The 26,592-nt window shown below is 40.9% G+C and overlaps 1 protein-coding gene across 1 annotated transcript; it reads left to right on the top strand.

Moving 5' to 3' along the window:
• Nucleotides 1-553: 553 nt before the first annotated feature.
• FZD1 (frizzled class receptor 1) lies at nucleotides 554-4,543 on the top strand. The gene has a single exon (XM_025471422.3). It carries the CDS (start codon nucleotides 711-713, stop codon nucleotides 2,664-2,666), a length of 1,956 nt encoding a protein of 651 aa, XP_025327207.3. The 5' UTR covers nucleotides 554-710; the 3' UTR covers nucleotides 2,667-4,543.
• The last annotated feature ends 22,049 nt before the right edge of the window (nucleotides 4,544-26,592 follow it).

A 26,592-nucleotide genomic window follows, 5' to 3' on the forward strand; every position in this document is an offset into this window, starting at 1 on the left:
AAAGCCACTCTTTGTGCCGCCGGAGCGGTGCCTCTGCCACCACGACTACTTCCTCCTCCTCCTCCTCCTCCTCCTCCTCCCGTCTCTCCCCCCTCCCGCCCGCTCGCCGACTTTCGCTCGGGGAAGCAGGCAGCGGGCGCCCTTTGCGCCGGGAAGCCAGTGCTGCGATTGGGCGACGGTCCCTGAGCCTCCAGGTCTGCGTCGGTTTCAAGGCTCCTCCCTCCTGGTGAAAGACAGACTGCGGGGCGCCTGGAAACCGGTCCGAGGGCGCGCGCGAGAGAGGAGAGCGAGCGAGTTGAGGGATTGACACAAATGGTCAGGCGGCGGCGGCGGAGAAGGAGGCGGAGGCGCAGGGGGGAGTCGAGGCCGCTGGGCTGCGGAGAGTTGCGCGCTCCACGGGGCCGCGGCCACTAGCGCTGCGCCGCCAGCCGGGAACCCGCAACGCCAAGGGCCGGGAAGGCGGGACGCGACCCCGGCGCGCCGGAGCCACCCGGGCTCTCCCCGCCGCCCACGCTTCATGAATCGCAAGTTTCCGCGGCGGCGGCGGCTGCGGGACGCGGAGCGGGAGCCGGGGCAGCCGGCGGAGCGCGGCTTGGGCTCGACGGAGGGCACCGGCGCGGAGGAGATCTCCCCGGCCGCTGGGGGGGCCGCCGCCCGCTGCGCCACTGCCAGCCCGCGCCGAGCGGCGCCGAGGACGGAGCCGAGAAAGTATGGCTGAAGAGGAGGCGCCTAAGAAGTCCCGGGCCGCCGGCGGCCGCGCGAGCTGGGAACTTTGCGCTGGGGCGCTCCCGGCGGGACCCGGCGCGGAGCCGAGCGGGGACGCGGGCAGCCGCCGCCGCCGCCGCCCGCGAGCTGACTCCGGACGCTTGGCGCGCCGGCTGCTGCTACTGCTTTGGCTGCTGGAGGCTCCGCTGCTGCCGGGGGTCCGGGGGCAGGCGGGGGGCCAGGGGCCGGGCCAGGGCCCCGGGCCGGGGCAGCAGCCCCCGCCGCCGGCGCCTCAGCAGCAGCAGAGCGGGCAACAGTACAATGGCGAGAGGGGCATCTCCATCCCGGACCACGGCTACTGCCAGCCCATCTCCATCCCGCTGTGCACGGACATCGCGTACAACCAGACCATCATGCCCAACCTTTTGGGCCACACCAACCAGGAGGACGCGGGCCTCGAGGTGCACCAGTTCTACCCGTTGGTGAAGGTGCAGTGTTCGGCGGAGCTCAAGTTCTTCCTGTGCTCCATGTACGCGCCCGTGTGCACCGTGCTGGAGCAGGCGCTGCCGCCCTGCCGCTCTCTGTGCGAGCGCGCGCGCCAGGGCTGCGAGGCGCTCATGAACAAGTTCGGCTTCCAGTGGCCTGACACGCTCAAGTGCGAGAAGTTCCCGGTGCACGGCGCGGGCGAGCTGTGCGTGGGCCAGAACACGTCGGACAAGGGCACCCCGACGCCCTCCTTGCTGCCGGAGTTCTGGACCAGCAACCCTCAGCACGGCGGCGGGGGGCACCGTGGCGGCGGCTTTCCGGGGGGCGCGGGCGCGTCGGAGCGGGGCAAGTTCTCGTGCCCGCGCGCCCTCAAGGTGCCCTCCTACCTCAACTACCACTTCCTGGGGGAGAAAGACTGCGGCGCGCCGTGTGAGCCGACCAAGGTGTACGGGCTCATGTACTTTGGGCCCGAGGAACTGCGCTTCTCGCGCACCTGGATCGGCATCTGGTCGGTGCTGTGCTGCGCCTCCACGCTCTTCACGGTGCTCACCTACCTGGTGGACATGCGGCGCTTCAGCTACCCGGAGCGGCCCATCATCTTCCTGTCGGGCTGCTACACGGCGGTGGCCGTGGCCTACATCGCCGGCTTCCTGCTGGAGGACCGTGTGGTGTGTAACGACAAGTTCTCCGAGGACGGGGCGCGCACAGTGGCGCAGGGCACCAAGAAGGAGGGCTGCACCATCCTCTTCATGATGCTCTACTTCTTTAGCATGGCCAGCTCCATCTGGTGGGTGATTCTGTCGCTCACCTGGTTCCTGGCAGCCGGCATGAAGTGGGGTCACGAAGCCATCGAGGCTAACTCGCAGTATTTTCACCTGGCTGCTTGGGCCGTGCCAGCCATCAAGACCATCACCATCCTGGCGCTGGGCCAGGTGGACGGCGACGTGCTGAGCGGGGTGTGCTTCGTGGGGCTCAATAACGTGGACGCGCTGCGCGGCTTCGTGCTGGCGCCGCTCTTCGTGTACCTGTTCATCGGCACGTCCTTCCTGCTGGCCGGCTTCGTGTCCCTCTTCCGCATTCGCACCATCATGAAGCACGACGGCACCAAGACGGAGAAGCTGGAGAAGCTCATGGTGCGCATCGGCGTCTTCAGCGTGCTCTACACGGTGCCAGCCACCATCGTCATCGCCTGCTACTTCTACGAGCAGGCCTTCCGGGACCAGTGGGAGCGCAGCTGGGTGGCCCAGAGCTGCAAGAGCTATGCCATCCCCTGCCCCCACCTCCAGGCGGGTGGAGGCGCCCCGCCCCACCCGCCCATGAGCCCAGACTTCACAGTCTTCATGATCAAGTACCTTATGACACTGATCGTGGGCATCACGTCAGGCTTCTGGATCTGGTCCGGCAAGACCCTCAACTCCTGGAGGAAGTTCTATACCAGGCTTACCAACAGCAAACAGGGAGAGACCACCGTCTGAGACCCCCGGGGGCTCAGCCCAGTCCCAGCCACCCCCAACACGCTGGCCCCGTGGAAACCTTGCCAGACCTGGCTACTCAAGGCTTCCTCGCTAGCCCTTCGCTTTTCGCAGGCTCCTTTTCACAACGCGGCTCCTGCAAAAGCTTCCGTCCCCGGGGGGCAAACGGACTGGAGGGCCCAACCGCCACAGGGGGGACAGAGAGACGCCTCTCTCGTCCTCACACTCTGGTACCTGGACTGTGTGCTTTTATGATTGTAAATAGCCTGTGTAAGATTTTTGTAAGTATATTTGTATTTAAATGACGACCGATCACGCGTTTTTCTTTTTCTTCCTCTTCTTTTCTTTTTTTGGTTTTGTTCGAATTTTAATTATTTAGGGGCCCGTTTAACCATCTGAGGCTTTTCCTTCTTTCTCTTTTCAAAGTACTGCAGAGATAAAACCGGAGCTCGCGGTGCTCCCCCTTGTTCTGGCACGCCCCTCCCTGCGGGCGGTGGGGTGCCTCTGGGCCCGGCGGCCCAAGTCGCTCGCCTCCTCCTCTTTCTACTCCCCCCACCCCCACCTTTCCCTTCAGTGCTTGGGGTCAGGACTCTTTAGTTACAGAGCTCCACAGAGTTTCCAAAACCGGGGGTAGGCCCCTGCCCATCCCAGGCGTACCCTCGAGGAGCAGGAGGTCCCAGATTGTGAAGGCCTTGTCCCTCTGACTATCCGAAACTGAATTTTTCTCTGTCGAGAACCTTACCCTTAGCTTCTAGGAGGCCCACAGATACAGGCTGTGGCAGTCCCAGCCTCCTTCCACACCAGCTTCCAACGCCCAGGCACTCCCTCCTTCCACCTAAGTTGCTTAGAGGTTGAGTGGGATAACCAGTGCCAAACTTTTTCAAGTCTAATTTTTGGTGGATGAGCTCATTTCATTCTCTAGTGTCTAAAACCTGGTATGGGTTTGGCCAGCGTCATGGAAAGATGTGGTTGCTGAGATTTGGGAAGAGGCATGAAGCTTTGTGTGGTTTGGGAGAGACTGAAGATGGGGGTTATAAAATGTTAATTCTAATTGCATACGGATGCCTGGCAAACTGCCTATAGCACTGAGACAGCCCACATTTCAGTTTTACCTTTCTGTAAAAAAAAAAAAAAAAAGAAAGAAACAGTAAGTCACCTGGAAAGCTTTGTTAAGGAGTTGATCGCTGCTTTCCTTACCAGGACAGCAGACCGTTGATAAAAGCTGAATAGAAAAACTTGAAGGAGACTTCAGTGTAATGGACTTTCTCAAAATGAAGTGCTCCTTTCTTATTTTTAATCGAATAATAATTAAACATATATCAGAAACTTTAAAATGTAACAGTGGCACACTTTCAGCATAAGGTGATGATGATTATTCAGCAATACATTCTGAGGGAGGAATAATCCACATCATTAAAAACAAACCTTGTAAGATTCCAGGAGGTAAAGGAAGTGGAATAATTGATGGAGTTAGCTCCTGAAATAAACGAAATATGGGCATGCATGGTTAAGGGAAAGTGTGCAGTTTTCCTGCATTGAATCCTGTGTGCTCTTTTTTGGATTTACAGAAATGTGTCAAATGTAAATCTTTCAAAGCCATTTAAAAATATTCACTTTAGTTCTCTGTGCAAAAGAGGAGGATAGCAATCCTCCTGATTGTATGGTTTTAAATTTTAAGAGTTTATCAAAATGCCAGTACTTAGGACCTAAATTTATCTGTCTGTCATACCCTAAAAATGACAATGGTCTTTGGATTTGGTATGCATTTATTCTGTTCATGATCACAAAGTCATCTATATTTATAGAGGAATAGAAGTTTATATATATAAAATACCATATTTTTAATTTCACAAATAAAAAAATCAAAGTTTTGTACAAAATCATATGGTTTTTGTGCCTGAAAATAACAGAGCTGGAACTATCTGAACTATCTTTGCATTTTATAATGTCTCAAAGCCAGTCCCAAAGTATATAAATTTAGGAATTCAATGAAAAAGTCTATTCTTAAACATTCAGACCAGCCCTTAAGTATCCGACTTGCAGTGTTGAGACTGACATTGCCAAGTTCCTAGACACATCTGCTTTCATGACAGTAATAATATAAAAAAGAAGTTTCTAAATTATTTCTTTACTCAAAGAGGATTATTAAAAAGAGAATTCTAATTTTAATATTAAAGCTTTTTTCTTTTTCCATTTAAGGGGTAAATTTACATGACTTTTTATAATACAGAGTCTTATTTAAATTATCAGGCACCACCTCGGTCACAATTTTTTTGAGGTATTGTCTTTTTCATAATCTTGGATATTCCGAAACCATAAATAGGCAATCAATTAATGGTTAACTGACTGTGTTTCTAAACATCTTAAACAGTAGTTGGGTATATAAGATTGTTTCTGTTGTTTGCTTCGGAAGACACCATTTTTATATTGTTCAAGGAACCTTTTCCAGAGAAATTATCTGGTTGGTCTACTCTTAGTCAGAATTTATACATATGTGTATATATACACACACACATATATACATATATGTACATATATATACATGTGTGTATGGCATGTATATATAGATATATACATATGTGTATGTATCCATATTTTATCTCTATATACATATATACATAAATATACACACTAATTTTTATAAAATAGAGGTACAAAGTTTATATATTTTACAATATGGAAATAAGGTTATGAGAAATGGAAGATGCCATGGAAAAACCTCAAATATCTTTGGAAAACAAGTCTCTTATTCCAGACGAAAAATATTTATATTAAATTTTCCCATGAAAATATTTGGTGATAAAATGGCAAGGAACTAAAATGAAGACCATTGATACAATAGAGTTACTTTCATGGTTATAAATGCAATTAATTATCTTTTAAGTCATTATCATTATTTATTTTAAGGCAAATGAAAAAATTTAATTGAAAATACAACATTCAATTTTAAGAAGAAAGATGCAATTTTATGGTCTTTTTTCCTTTGTTTCATTAATCTATTATAGTAGATATCTGAGAAGGTTTTATTGTGTAGACATTTTAAAACAATTCTTAGGCCAAATTAAAACATGTCTCCTCTCTAGGTGTTTCAATCATAATTTCTGGGAAAAAAATTTTAAAGATTATTAATCTCAATCCACGAAATAAATATAAGGCATTCTTATTGTGGGTGTCCTTATAATAAGTAAATTTGATGCAGAAAGGTTTTATAGTGCTGGATTTAAATCACCTTAAAAGTCATTTTTGAATCACCATCAGGCTTTGTTTTTAGGAAATAACTTGTTTAGAATTGTGTAGCAAGCCAGTGTATTCTTTTGTTTCTTTTGATACTAGTGGCAAAAGAAGACTTTCCTGGAGAACCATAAAGATATCCAGAATATGGTCCCATTAGCATGCTGTTTCCATGACAAACCCTATTTTCAGATGGTTTTGTTTGCCTTTTTTTTTTTTTTAAATCAGCTATCAATTGGAGTCAATTTTCCCCCTCACAGTGTGCTTGATTCAGCTTTTATAGTATAAAAATGTATACAGAATATGAAAGCCTTCTGATGCTCTTTTTGAAAAAGCCATTTTTCACTTAAACTTTGTAGGAGCAGAAAGTCATATTTTTAATCTAAGAGCCAGCCAGTGTCAAACATATGCAAAACAGCTGGACCAGATTTTTCAGTTTGTCTGGGGTAGTCACTCGTCAGCCTGGGTTTGCAGTCCTGGTCCTTTTGTCTCGACTGAGCAATGAAGGCTTCTGCTATAGTTAAATCATTCCTGAAGTCCATCATTTAACTGGGAAAGGAGACCACAGTGAAGAGTTGGTGGCCAATTAAGAAACGAATTGCCTAAACCACAAACCATTTCAGGACTTGAGTGGCTTCAGATCACTTTCACTGATACCATGTTTTAATCTTTAAAATATTTTTTTTTAAAAGATGCCATATTTTCAGGGTGTGTGTGTTTGTGTTCAACTACAGCTACTCTTGCCTTCGTTGCTTTCTAATATGTCAATTGGCTATAAGCCACATTTTATGTAACGTACATGCAATTAATTGAAACCAGTAGTATTACACTGGATATCTCTGATACATTCCTGATTATAACATTCTGTATAACTGGAGCTTGAGAGATAAGAATCAAAATGTGATCATTACATTTGTCTTGAGGTGGACGCTAGTGATATTGTTATTGAATACTTCACAGAATATAGTAATTTCAAAGTCTTGCAGGATTAATCTGTAGGAGCCAAAATGAGATGTGGATTACGTATAAGAATTCTCCAGTTACATTACTAAAAAGGAATCGTAATACAGCCTTAAATTCAAGGCTTTTATTTTAAGGCACTGACATTTGAAATGAGGTCTTACAAGGTATGTACAAAAAAACCGTAAAGCGTTTTTTGGTGATTTCTAAGATTGATGCCTATATTTTGAACTGTTGACATATGCTAATAGCCCTTAGAATTTGAAAAACAGTAGTTGAGCTTCAAACATGACTCCATTTCCTTAAACTTTTTGGACTTAAATATTTCTATTTACTTTGGTCATAGCTTTTGACAATGAATTCATTAAACTATAACAATTATAGTAACAAAACAGCTTATTTGGAACCTAGTGACGAAAAGGTAGACTCTAGACTAATTTTCTTAAGTAGTATCATGGTCTGTGGTGACAACTGTCTCTACCCCATTACAGAACCAAGTTCCTGTTTAAAAACCTCCTGTTTAAAAAAAATATATATCTCCTGTTGGAGATTTTTGTTTATAAGTTGGTTTGGGACCCAAGTAACAGGTCAAATAAGAGAATTTCTCACAGAAATCTTCTCATGTAGTGATTTGGCTCATATACAATCTACAAGCACATCCTATAATTAACATATAATAAATATTCTGAGAGTTATCAGTCTTATAAGTCAAGTAAATTCTTGAATTGCTTGAAAAACTAAGATATTTTTCAATAGAGATTTCTCTAAATCCTTTTATTTGAAAATGGTGGTATTCTAAAGAGGTCTATTTTTGAGTGATAATTCAAATAACACTGCATTTTATAAAGGAATCATCAATAAACTAGTTGAATGGCGTATTTGTATAACTAATAATTTTAAAAGTCAAGTATTGGAATAGCACTAATTTTGCACATTTTACACACATATGCTATTTTTTAAATAAAATTGACTTGACAATAACTTTAAGTTTTAAAATTTATAATATGCATTTTTCATATGAAGATCTCAAGAAATTTTATTCACAGTACAGACTTTCAAAACATGTTCATAGGAATGCAGTGATGAACATGAAAAGGAACTACTATTGCTGCTTTGAGATAGTTCTCTGTGGCCTGGATTTCTTTTCTTTCCTTTTTAAAAACCAAGTATCCTCTAATTTGTGGATATCTCCATGTTTCAGATCTCAATACCTGTTTGAATTAAATTTGCAGGGGAATAACTGCAGGATCCCCCCATAGACAAAGTGTGGCCTTCATTTCCTTTCAAGTTGGCAGCGTGTCCTTGCTTAAATGAAGCACTCTGAGACAGATTGTTCTCTTGCCCTTGGAATTGCTCATCTTCACAAACACAGCAGCAAATACCTGGAAGTCATACAGGCTAGTTAAATGCATATTCCAAATGCCAAGTGCTACTTGATTGTTAGAAGGATTTTTTTCCCTTCAAAGTAGATTTAGAGACTATTTTTTTTTTTTTTTGTAGAGACTATTCTTGACCTTTCCAACTCTTGGAAAACATGTTTTTTTAAAGTTAAACTTCAATAAACCTCTGTCAAAAACTCAAAATTCAGATAAGATGACCCATTGTTTAGGTTTGTCCAGGGTTGAACGGTTTCCTGGGATGTTGGACCTCCAATGGTAAAACCAGGAAAGTCCTACACAAGCTGAGATGATGGGTCACCCTGATGCATGGGTGCTCCCAAGATACAGTGAAAGCTTCTGTGGTGATCACTGGTCCAGCATTAAAAGTATTCCACTGCAGCTTTAGCCTTCTTAAATACCAGATGAAAAGCCAATGGACACAGCCCTTTGTAACTGACCTTCACAGTGAGTACCAATCAACAGAAGCTGAGTGGGACGTGAAGGTATAAAGGAACAAACTGCACTGATACCTTGGCCATTCTGCCTTCTGCTTCCTGAAGAAATGGGGCATTAGATACAAGAATCTCACTGGCCACTGAGCCTTGTTCTTGCTACTCATGAAATCAGATTAAGTGGATATTTCTGTTTAAAAAAAAAAAAATCCCCAAAGTATATCCCTAAAATGAATAGAGTTGTTTGAATAGAGTTGTTTGTTTTTAGTTGATGTTAAAGTTTATTAGATTATAAGGAATTGTCAGACTTTTGCTTATGTTTATATTTATTTTGTTTTCCTGTATAATAATAGAGTCCATCATACTGAGTTTACAAACTCAAGTAGGGATTATCCGAAATGGCTCTATCTCAACACTTCATTTCATTGTCCTACTTTTCTTCAGAAGTAAGTAAGTTTAACACCCATACTCTTCCCAAACAAAAGTATCTACAGGAAGGGAAAAGAAGTAGATAAACTTAAAATTCTACCATGGTTATTATTGGGAATTGTAGAGTGCAGCATGTGGAACATGCAATTCGTGGTCATGACATTTCTATTCATATAGAGACTCCTCCGAGTTGGTCCACACTTTCTATATTGAGTTATCCTTTTCGCCATCCTCATACATTTATTCCTATCATCGTTTTACAATGCTCATAACATTTCACTGCCTTTGTTGTTGAAACAAAACACACTATTCTTGCTATCTTTTAATCAAAATTGTAAAGGAATAAAAAAGATGTGCAGATAAGGCAATTATTTCAGGAGGTACCTACCCATTGGTTTCTAGAGTTGTGATTCTCAGCAGGGGTCAGTTTTGCCCCCGGGAGATATTTGACAATATCTGAACACATTTTTTATTGTCAAGATGGATGTGTGGAGTTATTATGGGTATTTAATGAATAGGGGCCAGAGAGGCTACTAAACATCTTACAGTGCACAGGACAACCGCTAACAACAAAGAACTACCTGATCCAAAGTGCCAATGTTGAGAAACTCGAATCTGGAGGAATACTGAAAAATACTGAAATATATGTTTTTAAGTAAAATATTACAATTATAAAATAGAGTTGAGAAAAATATGGATTTACTTGTGTCTATAGCATGTGCTTTACTTTTGACCCACAAAGTTTGTTTTAGACTGATGAATAGTTTGATGATATTGCATAGTAGTCAATGTCTTCATCTGCTTGTGCTGCTAGAGCAAAATATTATAGACTCAGAGTTCTGGGGCCTAGGAAGTTCAGAATCAAGGTACCTGCAGATTCGGTTCCTGGTCCTGCTTCCTGGTGTTTAGACAGCCAGCTGTGGTGCTCCCATGGGAGTGGAAAGAGCTCTCTTCCCGTAAGGGCACTAAACCCATCTTGAAGGTCCCATACTAATGACAGAATGTAAACCTCATTATCTCCCCAACATCCTACCTCCAAATATGATCACACTGGGGATTAGGGTTTCAACAGACAAATTTTGAGAGAAGCAAACATTCAACCCATAACAATAAAATACCTTTTATTATTTAAATCTATTATCATAATTTCAGTGGGAAGAAATCTATAAATAACATTAAACAAGTCTATTGAAAAATCTTATAAAGATATCTGCTAGTACTATTCTACTTCATATCCCACATCTCCATGTTCTTTTACACATTTCTTTGTATCATGGAAGGTGCTACAGGAAAAACTTGGGCCTGGGAGCCAGAAAACCCGTGTTCCGGTGTTTACTGTGCTAATCAGGTCAAGGTACTTTGGGTGAGTCTGACCCACAGGGTTTCATGAGTAAATACATGGAGACACTAATGAAATAATAGATGTGAAAGCCCTTTTATAAACAATGAAGTTCTGTACAAATGTGAGGGGTTTTCACTATCATTCACACTGAGCTATTTAAGAAACAGGCTGAGATACCTTGAGGGCTCCTTACTTTCACCACCTTCCTCCCTACCCCAACCTGCTATTGCTTTTAGAAAAGGATGTTCAGTCACTGAAGGGACTCAAGGAGACTGGGGGTGGGTGGCTTTCTACAGTCTTCCTGGTCATCCATCTTCCGGCTTTATCACTATATTTGGGTTCTCCTGGATACATGTAGGATTTTTCCTAGTTTTTATAAGACTCTGGTTAAAATTAGTATAAATCCATCTCTAGCACATCTACTGTGCCATTTAAATGGGGTTGGGTCCTGGTTAGGAGAAAGAAAGCCCTTGTTTAAGAGAGCTGATTAGGGGAAAAATGTTCTTTTACACAAATGTTTGAAGGTCAGAGAAGTAGGAGAGCTAAGAATATGTTCTAGACCAAAATGTGGCAAATTCACAGGCAGTCACTGGATTGAGAGTACTCACAGAGTGGCACAGTTGTCCCAGGAGCTGTCTGTCAATTTGTTCATTATTGAGTTGGGGTCGATGTGAGAAGCAGCTAGAGTGGGAGGTACCTTATGTCATCTTGGGGTCATTTGGTATTGGAAGGGGGAGAAAAAGAAAGGGTATAAAAAAGCCAAACTCAACTACTATTTCCTGGGGCCAGTCCTCACTAGGGTGAGTACAGTGGAGTAGTTGAATGGAAACTTGACTCAAATAGGGCCATAGCTCTGGATTAGAAATATTACTTCCTTCTTCCTTAAAAACAAGTCAGTTTTTTTGGACATAGAGATGTTGAATATCATCTTGGAAAGAATGTTAGAATTGTAAGACCTGGCTTGAATCCAAACTAGCTTATAGCCTGAGATCCATTTATCTCAAATGATATTAATAATAGCATTTTTTAACTAATTCATACGGCTGTTGGGAAGATCAAAGAAATAAAGTATGTTATGATATTTTTAGCACTGGAGAGTCACCTACAGATTTTAGTCTTCTTTTCCCCACTGAATATTTCTTTTCTCTCTCTTCTTCTACCTCTTCTTCTCTACCACCCCTCCTCTCCTCTCTCATCTCCCATAATTCCCTCTCCCTTCTCTTCATCCTTCCACTACTCATCATTATCGCTGATGGAAATTGAAAAGGCATAATGCAAACTAATGACATACTTTTTCCTGTATCCTCTTTTCAGCCTAAGTGTGTCTTACAAGACTTATTCAGATAAAAGATTAAGCTAATGGGCAGCCTTAAGGTTGAATGACACAAATAATGTTCTGTATATTAATCAACTAATGATATTGCTCTTAAAGCATAAGTGCATTTCTATGCATTCATGCCTGATTTATACTTTTTTTATTTATACTATTTCAAATTCAATTTCTTTATGGCTGCTGACAACTTGGATCTAATTGGTAGGTTGTACATTTGGGTAACATGGTAACAGCTCTTTGAGGCCACTCTAAATTATGACCAGGAAGAGATTCTTAACTTCCTTTTAGAAATATGCTCCTCTACTGGATTGATAACTAACTGAAGAATTGCAGGAGTCCTATGTTTGTCCTTGTTGACTATATTGCCAGAGGGAACTTACTTAATAGCATTTATGAAAATGTTCCTTTGATACTACTGAAGCGTACCAAATGTATTTTGATGTGTGAAGTTGAACAGGGTTGAGGGCTTATATCAAAGCAGTTGATTGGTCATTTCATTATTTCCTCATATGAAAAGAGCAGCTAGCCGTTTTGGTGCTTTGGTCATTCCTGTGGTCTAGTGTATTGATTTTTTATTGCCACTGTAGCAAATTACCAGAAACTTGAAAAGTACAAATTTATTTTCTTACAGTTATACAGGTCAGAAATCTGACATTGGTCTCATTGGGCTAAAATCAAGGTGTTATATGACTGTTTCTTTCTGGAGGCTCTAAGGGAAAATCCCTTTCCTTGCCTTATCCAGCTTCTAGAGGCTGCCCCCATGGCTCATGGCACGCTTCCTCCATCTTCAAAGCCAGCAATATTGGGTCAAGTCTTTTTTCTTACTGTCTGATTCTCTCTCGTGGGGAATGGTCCTCTGCTTTTAAGGACTCATATGATTAGATCGATATGGGATAAGCTTCTAAGGATTAGAATGTGGACATCTTTGAGGGTCCATTATTCTATCTGCCACATCTATGTTTAGCTGCTGGAAACGGCTAGAAGATCTTTCTTTTAGAAGTATTCCCACCACATTCTCATTCTTTACAATTCTGTTTTTTAAAAACTGGCTTCCTGAATTTCTTCTGTTCTCCATTTCATTCTCTCAAAGTATGCTTCTGTCAATGGCCAATTCCTCATTGATTCCGCCTCTCCCTTTACCTCATGTTCTGTTAAGCACTCTGCAAACTAGTCATCATCTAACTCTACAGATTTCTTTATATTTCAGATGTCATCTTTCTTCCTCTTCCTTGCTACACAGCCTCTCCTTTGCTACCCTTTATGTTACCCAATGTGTCGTTTCAATACATATCTCTCTAGATTTATGTTTTGTGTCTGTCCCAGAAATAGGTCAGAAAGAGATGGTGAGTGACCAATGTCAACCATCTCCCAAATGAACACATGTAAGTCCTCCACTTTTATTATAGGTGATATAAGCATATGGTTTTCCTGAGAAATACATCATTTAATTAAGTGGATTTTTGCCCTTTGATGAAAAGCTAGATGTGAGAAATAGTGAACATAGTCAACCTCATCTCCAATTAATCCAATCTGTATTTCTAGTTGTGATTACAAATTTTAATTCTTTATGAAGTTACCATCATGTTTATAGGGAATTATTTTTTCTCATGATCTTTAATTTAGATGTTTTGTAGAAAAAGAAAAATCTCAATAGCCTGGGTTGCATTTTATACAAATTCAGGTAATGAATACACCTGCCCTAGTTTAAAATGTTATGTTGACACTTCTGGAGAAGAAATTTCTCTAGCATTACAAATACATTTTTAAAAATGTTCTCTAAAATGTAATTTTTAGTCTACACTAGAAACCAACTGCAAGATTTTTTTCTATCCAGACTGTTATGGCTAAAAGTGCACATTTTCCTCCCATATACATAAATCTCCCTGAAAAAATATGCCTTTTTCAGCAGCTATGTGAGAAGAAGGATTTGAAATGTTCATAGGTATCCACAAATATGCATTATTTGCAAGCACTTAAATTTTCAGGGACATGGGACACCTGCGTGGCTCAGTGGTTCAGCATCTGTCTTTGGCTCAGGGCATGATACCAGAGTCCTGGATCGAGTCCCACATCAGGCTTTCTTCATGCAGCCTGCTTCTCCCAATGCCTGTGTCTGCCTCTGTGTGTGTATGTGTGTGTGTCTCTCATGAATGAATAAGTAAATGAAATCTTAAAAAAAAATTCAGGGACTGTATAGAGATATAGTAGAATTTCTAGGGTAAATGGGTTGTCCAATACTATTATCTTTTATTTTCTTTTAAAATTTTACACCATTCATCCTTCCTATAGTTTTTTTTCCCCAACTAGGGGATAGTTCAGTAACAGACCAGGGGTCATTTGAATGCTTTATAAGTAGAGAAACGGCTTTAAACATAGAGAAAATGTGTTTTAATACTTGCTTCATTAGAACCAAGTTGAATTAACATAGAAGTGTAGTGTATGTTTGAAGATCTCAGATAAAGCAAGTTAAAATGAAACCTAATTCAATTTTAACTAAAATAAGGGCAGACCCGGTGGCTTAGTGGTTTAGCGCTGCCTTCAGCCCAGGGCGTGATTCTGGAGACTTGGAATCAAGTCCCATGTCGGGCTTCCTGCATGGAGCCTGCTTCTCCTTCTGGTTGTGTCTCTGCCTCTCTCTCTGCCTCTCATGAATAAATAACATATTAAAAAAAAGCAGATGATCTTCAAAATATACAATACTTATCAGAGGTAGCAATGGATGCTAAGAATTTTTAAAATGAAGTATACTCAAGAATCACTTAAGGAGTTTATTAAATAGGATTTCTGGCCTCACTTTTAGAGATTGTTTTGTTAGCCAGGGAGGTGTTCAGGAACCTTCATTATGGTGGTTTGGATGCTAAAAGTTCTTGAGGTGCTTTTTTAAAAGATTTTATTTCTTTCTTTATTTATTTTTAGAGCGAGTGAGCGTGCATGCCCATGCACAAGTCCAAGGCAGGGCAGAGTGAGAGGGAGAGAGAGAAGAGTATCTGGAGCAGACTTCCCTGCTGAGCCTGAAACCTGATGCTGTTGGATCTTTTGACCCTGAGATCCTGACCCTGGGATCATGACCTGAGCTGAAACCAAGAGTGGAATGTGTAACAGACTGAGCCGCCTCTTGAGGTGCTTTTTGAAACACCAGGCTAAATAAAGCTAAGGAAATGAGTAAGGGACCAATAGTGCTCAGTCAAGGAAGAGACATGGCTTAGAGAAGAAACACACTAGGACACCCAAGTAGGGGCAGGGTGATCTTGGATGAAACTGGTGACAAGACACACAGGAGAGGTAATGGCAATAGGACCCTCTGCTCCACCAGCCTCTCCCCTAGTTTTTGATAGGGACAAATCACGTTCCTCAAACTTTACGAAGTGTTTGGCAAATACAATTTCAAGGCAAGCCCTTAGCCATTCCTCCCACTTGCACCTCTCTTATGAAGATGTTCGGAAACTTCATTAGAATCTGGACCCCAAAGCTACAAGAACTAGTAGGGATGCCTGGGAGGCTCAGTTGGTTAAGTGTCTGCCTTCAGCTCAGATCATGTTCTCAGGGTCCTGGGATGGAGCCCTGCATCAGGTTCTCTGCTCAGTGGGGACTCTGTTTCTCTCCCTCCTTCTGCCTGCCCCACCTCCTGCTTGTGCTCTTTGCTCTCTCTCTCTAATTAGTAAATAAGTAAAATTAAAAACAAAAACCCAACCATGAGAACTATCTTTTTAGGACTCTCAGAAGGAAGCAGACCTGTCTTGCCTGCATTAGTCTTTGTCCTCAGAGATCCAATTCAGGAATAGCCAGGGGCCAGGCTGGTATGCCCAACAGGCCTCTCTTCAAGACCATTGAGTGGTTTGCCCGGGTCTCAAATTCTTTTAATTTTACTCCTTAATTAAAGGGTAGGGAGTTAAGGTCATAACTAGACGTTACCTTAGATTTATTCCTTTAGTTAGAAGACTAACTAAAGACTTTTAGAATCTGAGCCGCCTAGGTGGCTCAGTGGTTGAGCAACTGCCTTTGGCTCAGGGCATGATCCCAGCATCCTGGGGATGAGTCCCACATCAGTTTCCCCTCTGGGAGTCGGCTTCTCCCTCTGCCTATGTCTCTGCCTCTCTCTGTCTGTGTCTTTCATGAATAAGTAAATAAAATCTTAAAAAAAAAGAAGAAAAAGACTTTCAGAATCTAATCAGTTCACCAATCACTAGGTAGGGAAGAAAAAGGGTATAGATTGTCACTTCCTTAGAAATGGCTTGTGACAGCAACATAGAGGGAGGCAGAACAGCAGGCAGAGGCTTGATGGGCAGGCAGTGGTGGGACTTCAAAAGGCTATTGGTTTCTCCCAGGCTGGGCCTATTCCCTTCCAAGGGATCAGCCATTGGCAGAAGCTGAGCTCGCAAGCTTCTCAGGCCACTCACTTTCCCATCCATTCTGATTTTGTTTGTTTAGGTTTTTAACACAACTGAATTCTTAGAAGGCCCTTACTTCCCAGGGAATTCACTAATCAAGGTAATACTCTATTTATTTGCATAAACAAAGCTTTATGAAAGAGAAATTCATTCATTAACTAAGAAATGTGATCATTTCCACTGTTGTACCTGAGTGCTTCAAAGCACCATTGTTGTTGTTCACATCAATTAACCCAGGTAACTGAGAAATGTGAGTAAGACATGGCTAAACTATATCCCAACTGATTTTACAAGATTAAGGAAACAAACCCAAGCCTAAGATATCTAAACTCATGTTGTTTTAAACATGTTAAGAACTTCCTTCATAGGAAAGAATAATTATAGTACAGGGGAGAGGATGGTCACATCTTTTTAGAATGAAGAAATTTTATTCCATAGACCTTACTGGAGCTTGGAAAGTTTCAAGCAGCCTTTTTTCCTCTGTGCTGGGAATATGCTTAGAAGAAATACCTCCTCCAGGTATGGCGAATGTCATGTTGGTGTCTCACTAAGGAATACGAAAAACAGTATTTGATAATTTTATTATTGAAATATTTTTATAGTCTAAATGAAGATGGATTTTAAATTTCAAAATATTTATTAGATCTAATTAATTACCTATTAATAGTCTTAATACTTAGTTCAAAAGACAGTTTATAATTAATAAGAAAAAATTCATTAAGCAGCCATTTCTTCCAAATAACAAATTGTATAAATTTCAAGGTTGAGTAAAATGATTTTTTAATGAAGTTATTAAAGAAGGTTAAACAGAAAGTATCTGAATTAACTAGAGATGTTTGAAGTGATCATCAAGCAAAGTCTTTTGCAGGAAAATAAAATTAATCGATCTCCCACACATTCTACCTGCCCAACTAATTCTTTCATTATTTTTTTCATTGAGATATAGTTTACATATCATGAAATTCTCTCTTTTATTTTATTTAAGATTTTTATTTATCTTGAGCATGAGAGACAGAGAGAGACAGAGACACAGAGAGAGAGAGAGAGAGAGAGAGAGAGAGAGAGAGGCAGAGACATAGGCAAAGGGAGAAGCAGGCTCCTGCAGGGAGCCTGATAGGGAACTCAATTCCAGGATCCCGGAATCACACCCTGAGCCAAAGGCAGATGCTCAACCACTGAGCCACCAAGGCGTCCCAGATTCTCCCTTTTAAAAAGTGGAAAGTTTAGTGGGTTTTGCTATTTCACAAAGTTATACAACCTTACCTAATTCTAGAGTATTTTATCACTCTAAAAAGCAACCCTGGGGCCCCTGGGTGACTCAGTTAAGTGTCTGACTTCAACTCAGGTCATGTTCTCAGGGTTCTGGGATGGAGCCCCATGTTGGGCTCCCTGCTCAGCGGGGAATCTACTTCTCCTCCCTCTACACTCATGATCCCTCTCTGCCCCCCCCAATAAATAAATAAATAAATAAATAAATAAATAAATAAATAAAATCTTTGAAAAGAAACCCTGACCTGTTAGCAGACACACCTCATCCCTCTCCCTGCCCCCATTCCCTTAACAACTACTAATCTACCTTCTGTTGGTATAGATTGGCGTATCCTATTTCATATAAATGAAATCAGTCACATTGCTTTTGTGTCGACTTCTTTCAGCTAGCATAATGATTTCCAAGTTCGTCCGTGTTTTAGCATGTATCAGTATTTCACTCTTTATCTTAGTTAAGTAATAGCCTACTGTATAGATATACCACATTTTGCTTATCTATTTATCAGTTAATGGATACTTCGGGCTATTATGAATAATGCTGCTATGAACATTTGTGTACAAGTTTTTGTGTAAGTATATGTTTTTTTTTTCTTTTAGGTTTTTATTTAAATTCCAGTTAGTTTAATCACTGAACTCTACTTCTGAAACTAATAATACACTACATGTTAATTTATTGAATTTATTTATTTTTTAAAGATTTCATTTTTTTATTCATGAGAGACACACAGAAAGAGAGAGAGGCAGAGACACAGGCAGAAGGAGAAGCAGGCTCCATTCAGGGAGCCTGATGTAGGACTCGATCCCGGGTCTCCAGGATCAGGCCCTGGGCTGAAGGCGGCGCTAAACCACTGAGCCACTGGGGCTGCCCAATTTATTGAATTTAAATTTTAAAAATGAAAAAATTCATTAACATACAGTGTAAAATATTAATAAGTTAATAAACTAATTAGTTATTTAGTTAATAAACTAATAAGTTTCAAGTGCACAATATAGTGATTCAACACTTCCATACACCACCCTGTGTTCATCACAAGTGCACTTCTTAGTTTCTATCCCCTGTTTCTCACATCCCCTCCACCTACCGTCTGATAACTATCAGTCTGTTCTCTATAGTTAAGAGTTTATTTCTGGGTTTGCCTCTCTCCCTCTTTTTTTCCCCCTATACTTGTTTGTTTTGTTTCTCAAAGTCCACATATGAGTGAAATCATATAGTATTTATCTTTCTCTGACTGACTTATTTTGCTTAGCTAATTCTCTCTAAGCTCCATCCACATCACTGCAAATGGTAAGATTTTATTCTTTTTTTACGGCTGAGAAATATATGTATATGTATATGTATACCACATCTTCTTTATGCATTCATCTGTTGATGGACGTTTGGGCTGTTTCCATAATTTGGCTATTGTAGATAATGCTACTATAAACATCTGGATGCATGTACCCCTTCAAATCTGTATTTTGTATCCTTTGGGTAAATATCTAGTAGTACAATTGCTGGATGGTAGAGAGTTTTATTTTTGACTTTTGAGGAACTTCCACACTGTTTTCCAGAGTGGCTGCAGCAGTTTGCACTCCCCACCAAGAGTGCACAAGGATTCCCCTTTCTCCTCATCCTGGCCAATTGTGTGGGCATAGGTTTTCAATTCTCTTCTTGTATCTACACTTAAAAGTTGGTGCTGGATTTTATAGTAACTCTAACTCTATGCTTAATTTGTTGAGAAACTGCTAGTTTTCCAAAGTGGCTTCACCATTTTGCATGCCCATCAACAGTGTTTGAGGGTTCTAATTTCCCCACATCCTCACCAACACTTGTTACTGTCTTTTTTATTGTAGCCATTTTAAGGAGTGTGATATGGTATCTCACTGTGGTTTTGATTGCATTTTGTTTCTCAATATTTTGAAACATTTCAATGGTGAAAAAGGAAATTCATAATGGCTTTCATACCTCTAAGTAAACTGAAAAAGAAAAGTGACTCTAGAATTAGTTCATAGCTTACCTATTTTAAGCTATATCTACCTAATAGATTAATAAAAAGGATGCATATGGCTTATCAAAATATGTAGTATAACATAAATGTAGAAAAACATAAAATATTACTATTCAGTAATAGAACTTACTGTATTAAGCAAGTAGAATACAGCTAAGGTAACTTGTAATATGCAACAGGTGTATTATAAGGCTTGCACATTCACCAGAGGTGGGTTAAACTTTTGTCTCTGAGCTTCCTAGGAGCAAAAGTATAAAGTGATAAACTGTAAAATCCATAATGCTTATAGGAATAAACACAATTTAGAATCTTTTACTGATTGTTGTAGAGTCACTATCTATTCTCTGCACCATCCCTCCAATCTCAAGAAGATCCTGAATCTTGGTACAGCCTTGTCATTGCTGACTAATTCTAGATGATAGAAGAGCTAAAATTAGCCTCTCATTTCCTCCTGCCAGCCAAGTCCTTATTTACACCCTGCTTCCCCTGCCCTCTGTTGCCACAGAGGAAATTCAAACTCCAGTCTTCCAGGTCAGACTTACATTTTTTTTTCTTAGTAGGTCCTTCATCCCCCCTGATAGAATTAATTTTCCTCTCTGTGTTCCCATAGCACTTTTTAGGTAACCATCGTATAGAATCTATCACCATGATTCATTTATGTGTCAGCCTTCCCCAGTGGACAGTGATTGGTTTCACAGGAGGGAAGTGTCTTCATTTTCATATTCTCAGGCCTGGCACAAAGCAGGTACTCAAGAAAGGGTGGTTGTGTCAAATCGATTTCATCAATCACTCCTGACTTCCCACCCTCCCGTGAATACAGGTCAGTTGTTACGGTCTGTCTTGATAAGTGACTCCCAGAATGAAAATATGTTTCTTTATATTTTAGTCTATTGGTGTACAAAATGCCCACCTGCTCTGCAAACCAAGTTTTCCTCAGCTTCTACTTTCTAATCTAAATCTAAGCCTTTATCTGTATCCCTGATGAATATCATTTTGCTCCCTGCAGGAAAAAAAAAAAAAAAAAAGGATTCATCTTGTCAGGCTACAATGATAAATTTCAGTTTTAATTCTGTCACCTGTCATATCCACTCTATCAACCAGCTTGATGTCATCTGTATATGGGGGGATAATGTGGCATACGTGCATTTGTCTTTTTAATATAATTATGTATTAAGTGCCAAAGGAAAATATATCCAGTACATCTATTTATTTATTGGTAAATTTTTGTTCTTCTAAATCAAGATTCTAAAAGATCACATTTATCTCTCCCCCACCCCCACCAAAGCTTTCAATAGGTGTGGAAAACTATGCCATCATTTAATATGTGTTCTGTGCCTGATATGTCTCCCTGACCCTGACAGACACAGAATTACCAGTTACGTGTCCTCACTATGCACTCCTGTAACCTCCCGTACATTTGTTATCTTAAAGTTTACACATTTTATGCAATAGTTTGTCCAGTTACCTCTTTTCCTTACCAGTCTATAGTCTCTGCTTTATTAAGTATCCCAACAGCTTAACTTATTGCCTGGCTGAAATTTCATTTGAGTCAAATCTACTTTAGATCAATTATATCGTATGTATAAATACTATATTCTTTCATGTGGTTCCTTGACTGGGTCAGTCACTTAAAAGAGAGGATGGGGATGCCTGGGTGGCTCAGCGGTTTAGTGCCTGCCGTTGGCCCAGGGTGTGATCCTGGAGTCCTGGGATCGAGTCCTACGTCAGGCTTCCTGCAAGGAGCCTGCTTCTCCCTCTGCCTGTGTCTGCCTCCCTCTCTCTCTCTCTGTGTCTCTCATGAATAAATAAAAAATCTTTTAAAAATTGTATAAAAAATAAATAAATAAAAAGAGAGGGTGTAATAATCTCATAGCAAGTGACATAGTTTCAGGTAAGGTTGAGGTAGTCAGTAGATCAAATTATTTCTCCGATAGGACTATTTCAGGTTTACCATAAACTAATCAAATAATGACTACATTTGGCAAAATTTAAGACCTTTTAAAATAAAGGATCTAGTAATTTATTAGTAAACAAAATTTTAGTTTGGAATATAATAATTCTGAGGTTTATTTTTATTTGTTGTCCCTAAACCCTCTACAAAACTCTAAGCTGAAAGGCTGAACCAATGGGGGCATCTTAGGAACTATTCAAGGGTTTTTATTCCTGAAGCATTAAAGGGATCTTATTAGAAGCCATCACACCCCAGAGGAGGTCCCACAGTGGGAAGTCTAAAGAGAGTGTTATGGTGAGAACTCAGTATAATTTGGTTTTTAAAAATTCCACTCTGCAAGACATCCCCATGATGTAAATATTCCTAATTAGCAAGGAATTTCTCTTCCTTCATACAAAATGCTGCATTGCAATTTAAGGCTGCTTAAAATGATCTTAACTTGTCCCATTTGGCAAACTAAGCCCAGGTCTTAGGAAATAAAGAGCTGTAGTGTACAGGAATGTGAGCAGGCTGGGTGAGCTCCCTCCAGGTCTGAGAGAGCCTTTCTGTTGACCTTACACCAAATCCTTATGTTTGAATATATTATCATGATGCAACAGCCAGCTACTGGCTGACAAGAGAAACTTCTGGAACACTAGGGCAGAAAAAAAATGAAAGTGGAAAGCAACTCAAACTGAAGTTATTCAAATATGGTTTGCTCCTCTCATACATTCACATTAGCTGCCCTAATGAAAAGTAGGTTTTCTGTTAGCAGATGCTGAAGAGACAAAAAATCCTGTTCCTGTCTGCTTTCTTTCCTTTTAGGGAAAGGTTATCTATTGAATGCCATGAAAAAAGCCCCCACAGGTCTAAATTCCTGAATCCACCCAAGATTTTTATAATATCTTAAAGTCTATATTTATGTTCTGTCAAAAAGTTAATAACATGAAGGATTTATTATAAATCTTGAGCTTTGTTTTCTGAGTCAGAACAGCAGTTATTAAAGATTCAATGTACAAGGCACTGAGTTTGTGCTATGACATGGTCCTATTGAAAAGAGATATTAGTCCACACAAGAAACATTTTTTCCCCTACTTTCTTCCACTACCATAAAAAAATAGAATTAAGAAAATGAACAAACGTTATACTAATAAAATGCCTAGGGATTGGAAAACTGTCAAGAAAATGTTGAAGACAGAGGGAAAAAATGAGGCAGAAGGTAAAGAGAATGAGGACCAAGGATATAAATAGATTAAGACATGATTGCATGTGGCAAATGAGATCACATTGTGACTCAAATATGCTGGCATAGCAGAGACGGAATTGTCTTTTTTTTTTTTTTAAGGTTCATTTATTTATTTGTTTGAGGGGGCAGGGCAGAGGAGGGAGAGAGACTCTGCACTAAGTACAGAGCCCAACTCAGGGCTCAATCCTAGGACCCCAAAATCATAACCTGAGTGGGTAACAGTAGTTGGTTACCCAGCCAACTGCACCACCCAGGCACCCCCAGAATTCTGTCTTAGTGAGGACCAAGCTACCTCCTGGGAAATAGCTCACCTAGGCAGAGAGTCAAATCCTCCCAGTATGGTGAAAGATTAGTTGGGTGTCTGACTTTTGATTTTGGCTCAGGTTGTGATCTCAGGGTTGTGAGATAGAGCCCCACCTCAGCTCCACACTGAGCATGGAGCCTGCTTAGTATTTTCCCACTCCCTCTCCCTCTGCCCTTCCCCCACACTTACGGGTGCATACTCTCTCTCTCTCTCTCTTAATAATAATAATAATAATAATAATAATAATAAAAGAAATAAAGAAGTAACCATAGTGAAGTCCAGGGTGCAGGTTATGAATAGGGTGACATGCAATTTGTCATCCCAACAGGAATGATTTTGAGAATGAAGGGTGTGCTGCTATTAAGACAACAAATGTAAAATAAGACTGTCCTGGACAAATTGGAAAGTATAGTCACACTATGAGGAATGGTCCTTTCCAACTCTGTTAGTTTTGTAATGTTTGCAGTTTTATCCTAAGCATGTTTTTTTTTTAAATCAGAAAAATGTATAAAATTATGTACCTTACATATCTAAATGAAGAAAGAGGAATAAGGTCTCACAATAGTGACAGGGCAAAGATGGAAGCATGTTTGCATTGTTATGGTGACCTTACTACCACCTCCAACCCTGCATTGTATTCTAGAAAATTGTCTGCAAATTGTCATCATTCACTGGTAACCCCAGAGCGCCCACCTTGTTTACCATTGTCACACTGTCCCAGCAGTTATGGTAGGCCCCACTTTCGTTATTGGATTTTACTCTCAGCTGTGTCTTCTCTCTGGGATAGTAGGCTTTTGAGGTCCAAAGGGACATTTTTATGTTAAAAGCCTGGGGGACAGGACGCCTGGGTGTTTCAGGGGTTGAGCGCTGCCTTCAGCTCAGTTTGTGATCCCAGGATCCGGGGAACTGAGTCCCACATGGGGCTCCCTGCGAGGAGCCTAGTTCTCCCTCTGCCTATGTCTCTACCCCTCTCTGTGTGTCTCTCATGAATAAATAAATAAATCTTAAAAAAAAAAAAAGCCTGGGGGTCAAGTTTAGAAACACAATGCTTCTCATCACAGCTGGCCAAATAAGTCAAATAAGTCCTGTCAAGATGCTAATGGTAGAAAACTTCTTTATAAGTAGAGTACCCTTGAGATCAAGATCCTAATTTACTTTGTTCCATATTCACAAAGAGAAGTTGACTCCTTTTTTTTTTTAACTAAGTTGAGGTTTTGTCTTTAGTGAATTCTAACATGTAGCTAGAAGTTTCCAGTGCAAAGCAAAGCAAAGCATACTTTTTTTTTTTTAAGCTCTAAGTGACTATATAACTTCTAAAAAGTTTCCGTGTCAGAAATTGAACACTCCTCTGTCCGTAGGGCCTGTTCCCATAGAACTATGCAGTCTTCTGCACTGTCCTGGCCCACTTCCTTGAACAGCTGCCTTTATGAGATGGATGAGATTTAGCAACTTGGCTCCTCAGAACCCACAGTGGTGCAAATAAAGCTGTGGTAGTTGATGCCTTGTAGAGAGAAGGTGGGCCACCAGTCTGCCAACTGTAAGTCTGATCACTCTACCAAAGTTGATATGCAGCTATCACCTGCAAAAGGGGAGGCCTGGCAGAGGAGGTAGCTGTTTTGTCTGATTTAAGGTCCCTGATAAAAGTTATCTTTATTAACCTTCGCAGTATTGGAAGATTTCTGAGGGCTGCATTTTTATGTTCTGTTCACAGGAGTATCCCTAGAGCCTATATCAGTGACTGGTATATAGTAGAAGCTATATGCCATATAAAAATAGTTGTTTAATAAGATAATATTTCTTCATCTTTAAAATGGAGATATTATGGGGAGCCTGGGTGGCTCAGTCAGCTGGGCATCTGCCTTTGGCTCAGGTCATGATCCGAGGGTCCTGGGATCAAGCACCGCATTGGTCTTCCTGCTCAGCAGGGAGTCTGCTTCTCTCTCTCTCCCACTCCCCCTGCTTTTGCTCTCTTTGTCAAATAAATAAATAAAATACTTAAAAAAATAAATTTAAAAAATAAAAAGGGGATATTAATTGTACCTGTATCCAGGATTGATATTCAGCTGGATATTCCATTCTGATATATAATTTCAGTGTCACAGGGTGGTGAGGATTGCATGAGTTCGAACATGTAAAGCACATACAGTAGAACTTGACACATAGAAAGTGGCCAATAAATCTTAGCTGCCATCATTGGAAGGCAGGGAGGCTGACATCCAGGGAGACTGGGGAAAAATGGAGGAGCACAGGAGTGAGCACCCCTGAGTAAGAGAAGATACCATAGCGGTTCATGCTGAGTCCCATCTGATTGTGGGGAAGAACAGTTGCCAAGGGTGCTGTAGTCCTTGCCTCCTGGGCCCAGGCTTGACCAGGACTGCCGGGATCGAGGATCATGGGAGGCAGGATGCTTCCAAGGGAACTGTTGACCTAGAGGCAAAAGAACAAAGGGGTGGGAGCTGAAGTCAGATGCATCCCCCGCCCCCACCTACCAGGAGCCTGTTTACAGCCCAACCACTAGTTTGCTATTCTTTGTTTATTCACTCTCTATTCTCTATTAAAATGCAAATGTCCTCAGGGCAGGAGGTCATACACTAACCAACAAACAATAAACGGCTTTGTTTGTTTGTTTTTTTAATCATCTGCCCAGGGATACTGTTCTCCCAGGGATGAAGTGGCAAAATTCTGAGAGAATGGGCCACAGGGTAGATATGTTTGACAATGGGGGGTCGAGATCACTTGAACAAGGGACAACGCCCAGGAAAGTGGTAGCCCCATCCTGCCAGGGAGGAACACTGTAAGTGGGGAGCTGCTGGGAGGTAAGTAAGGTTGAGTGGTGGAGTGTGTAGGATGTGAACACATGTAGGAGGGCCCTCTTACCAAAATATCTACTGTTTACCCAGGAATAAATCTTGTTGCAAAGATGAGAAACTCAGCATTATTTTCAGGAGGTCTTCAACTTAATTGCTCTGATCTTTTTTATTTCTAATAGATTTATCAATTTAGGATACAGTATATGGTACTCTTTGGTTAGGTTACATGTATGTAAGAATGAAGGCAGTTGTAGAAGGTGAAGGTGGGTTGGAATTTATGCTATTTGTGTACTTGGTAATAATACTTACACTTCACATTTCTGTAATACAATATATATATAATCTAGGTACAATAGTTCTGTGAGGTATGTAGGGCATGTAATAATAACTCTATTTAATACATGAAGAAACTAAGGCACAAAAGAATTAAGATGCAAGAATAGTGGTAGAAGCCTCTGAGGATGAGGATTCAAACATTGTTTTCCGACTTCAGATTCAAGGTTTTTTTTTTTTTTTTTTTTTTTTTTTAATCAGCACTTGACTGCCTCTGAACCACAAATTAATTGGTGGCATCTGTCAAGCTGAAAAACAAAATCATTTTCAGTATTTTTTCTTTTTGCCATTAGATAGAAAAACCTCTGGGTCCTACTAGTATGCTCTCTATTAAATATACTAATTGAAGAATAAACTAGTTCTAGTCTCTAAAGCAGCACTTCTAGAGGATACACATGATCCATCGAGGTATGGGAAGAAATTATTAGGACTTTCAGTTTCATATTTATGGATGTGTTTAAATGAACATATCACCACAATATAACTCAGTAAATATATACATAAACGTGCACACACATATATAGCAATAAATATG

Source organism: Canis lupus, chromosome 14, assembly GCF_003254725.2.
Source record: "Canis lupus dingo isolate Sandy chromosome 14, ASM325472v2, whole genome shotgun sequence".
Taxonomy (NCBI): Eukaryota; Metazoa; Chordata; class Mammalia; order Carnivora; family Canidae; genus Canis; species Canis lupus.

Excerpts from the sequence above, each read along its gene's own strand:
- FZD1 (XM_025471422.3), top strand. The coding sequence starts at position 711 with ATGGCTGAAGAGGAGGCGCCTAAGAAGTCCCGGGCCGCCGGCGGCCGC.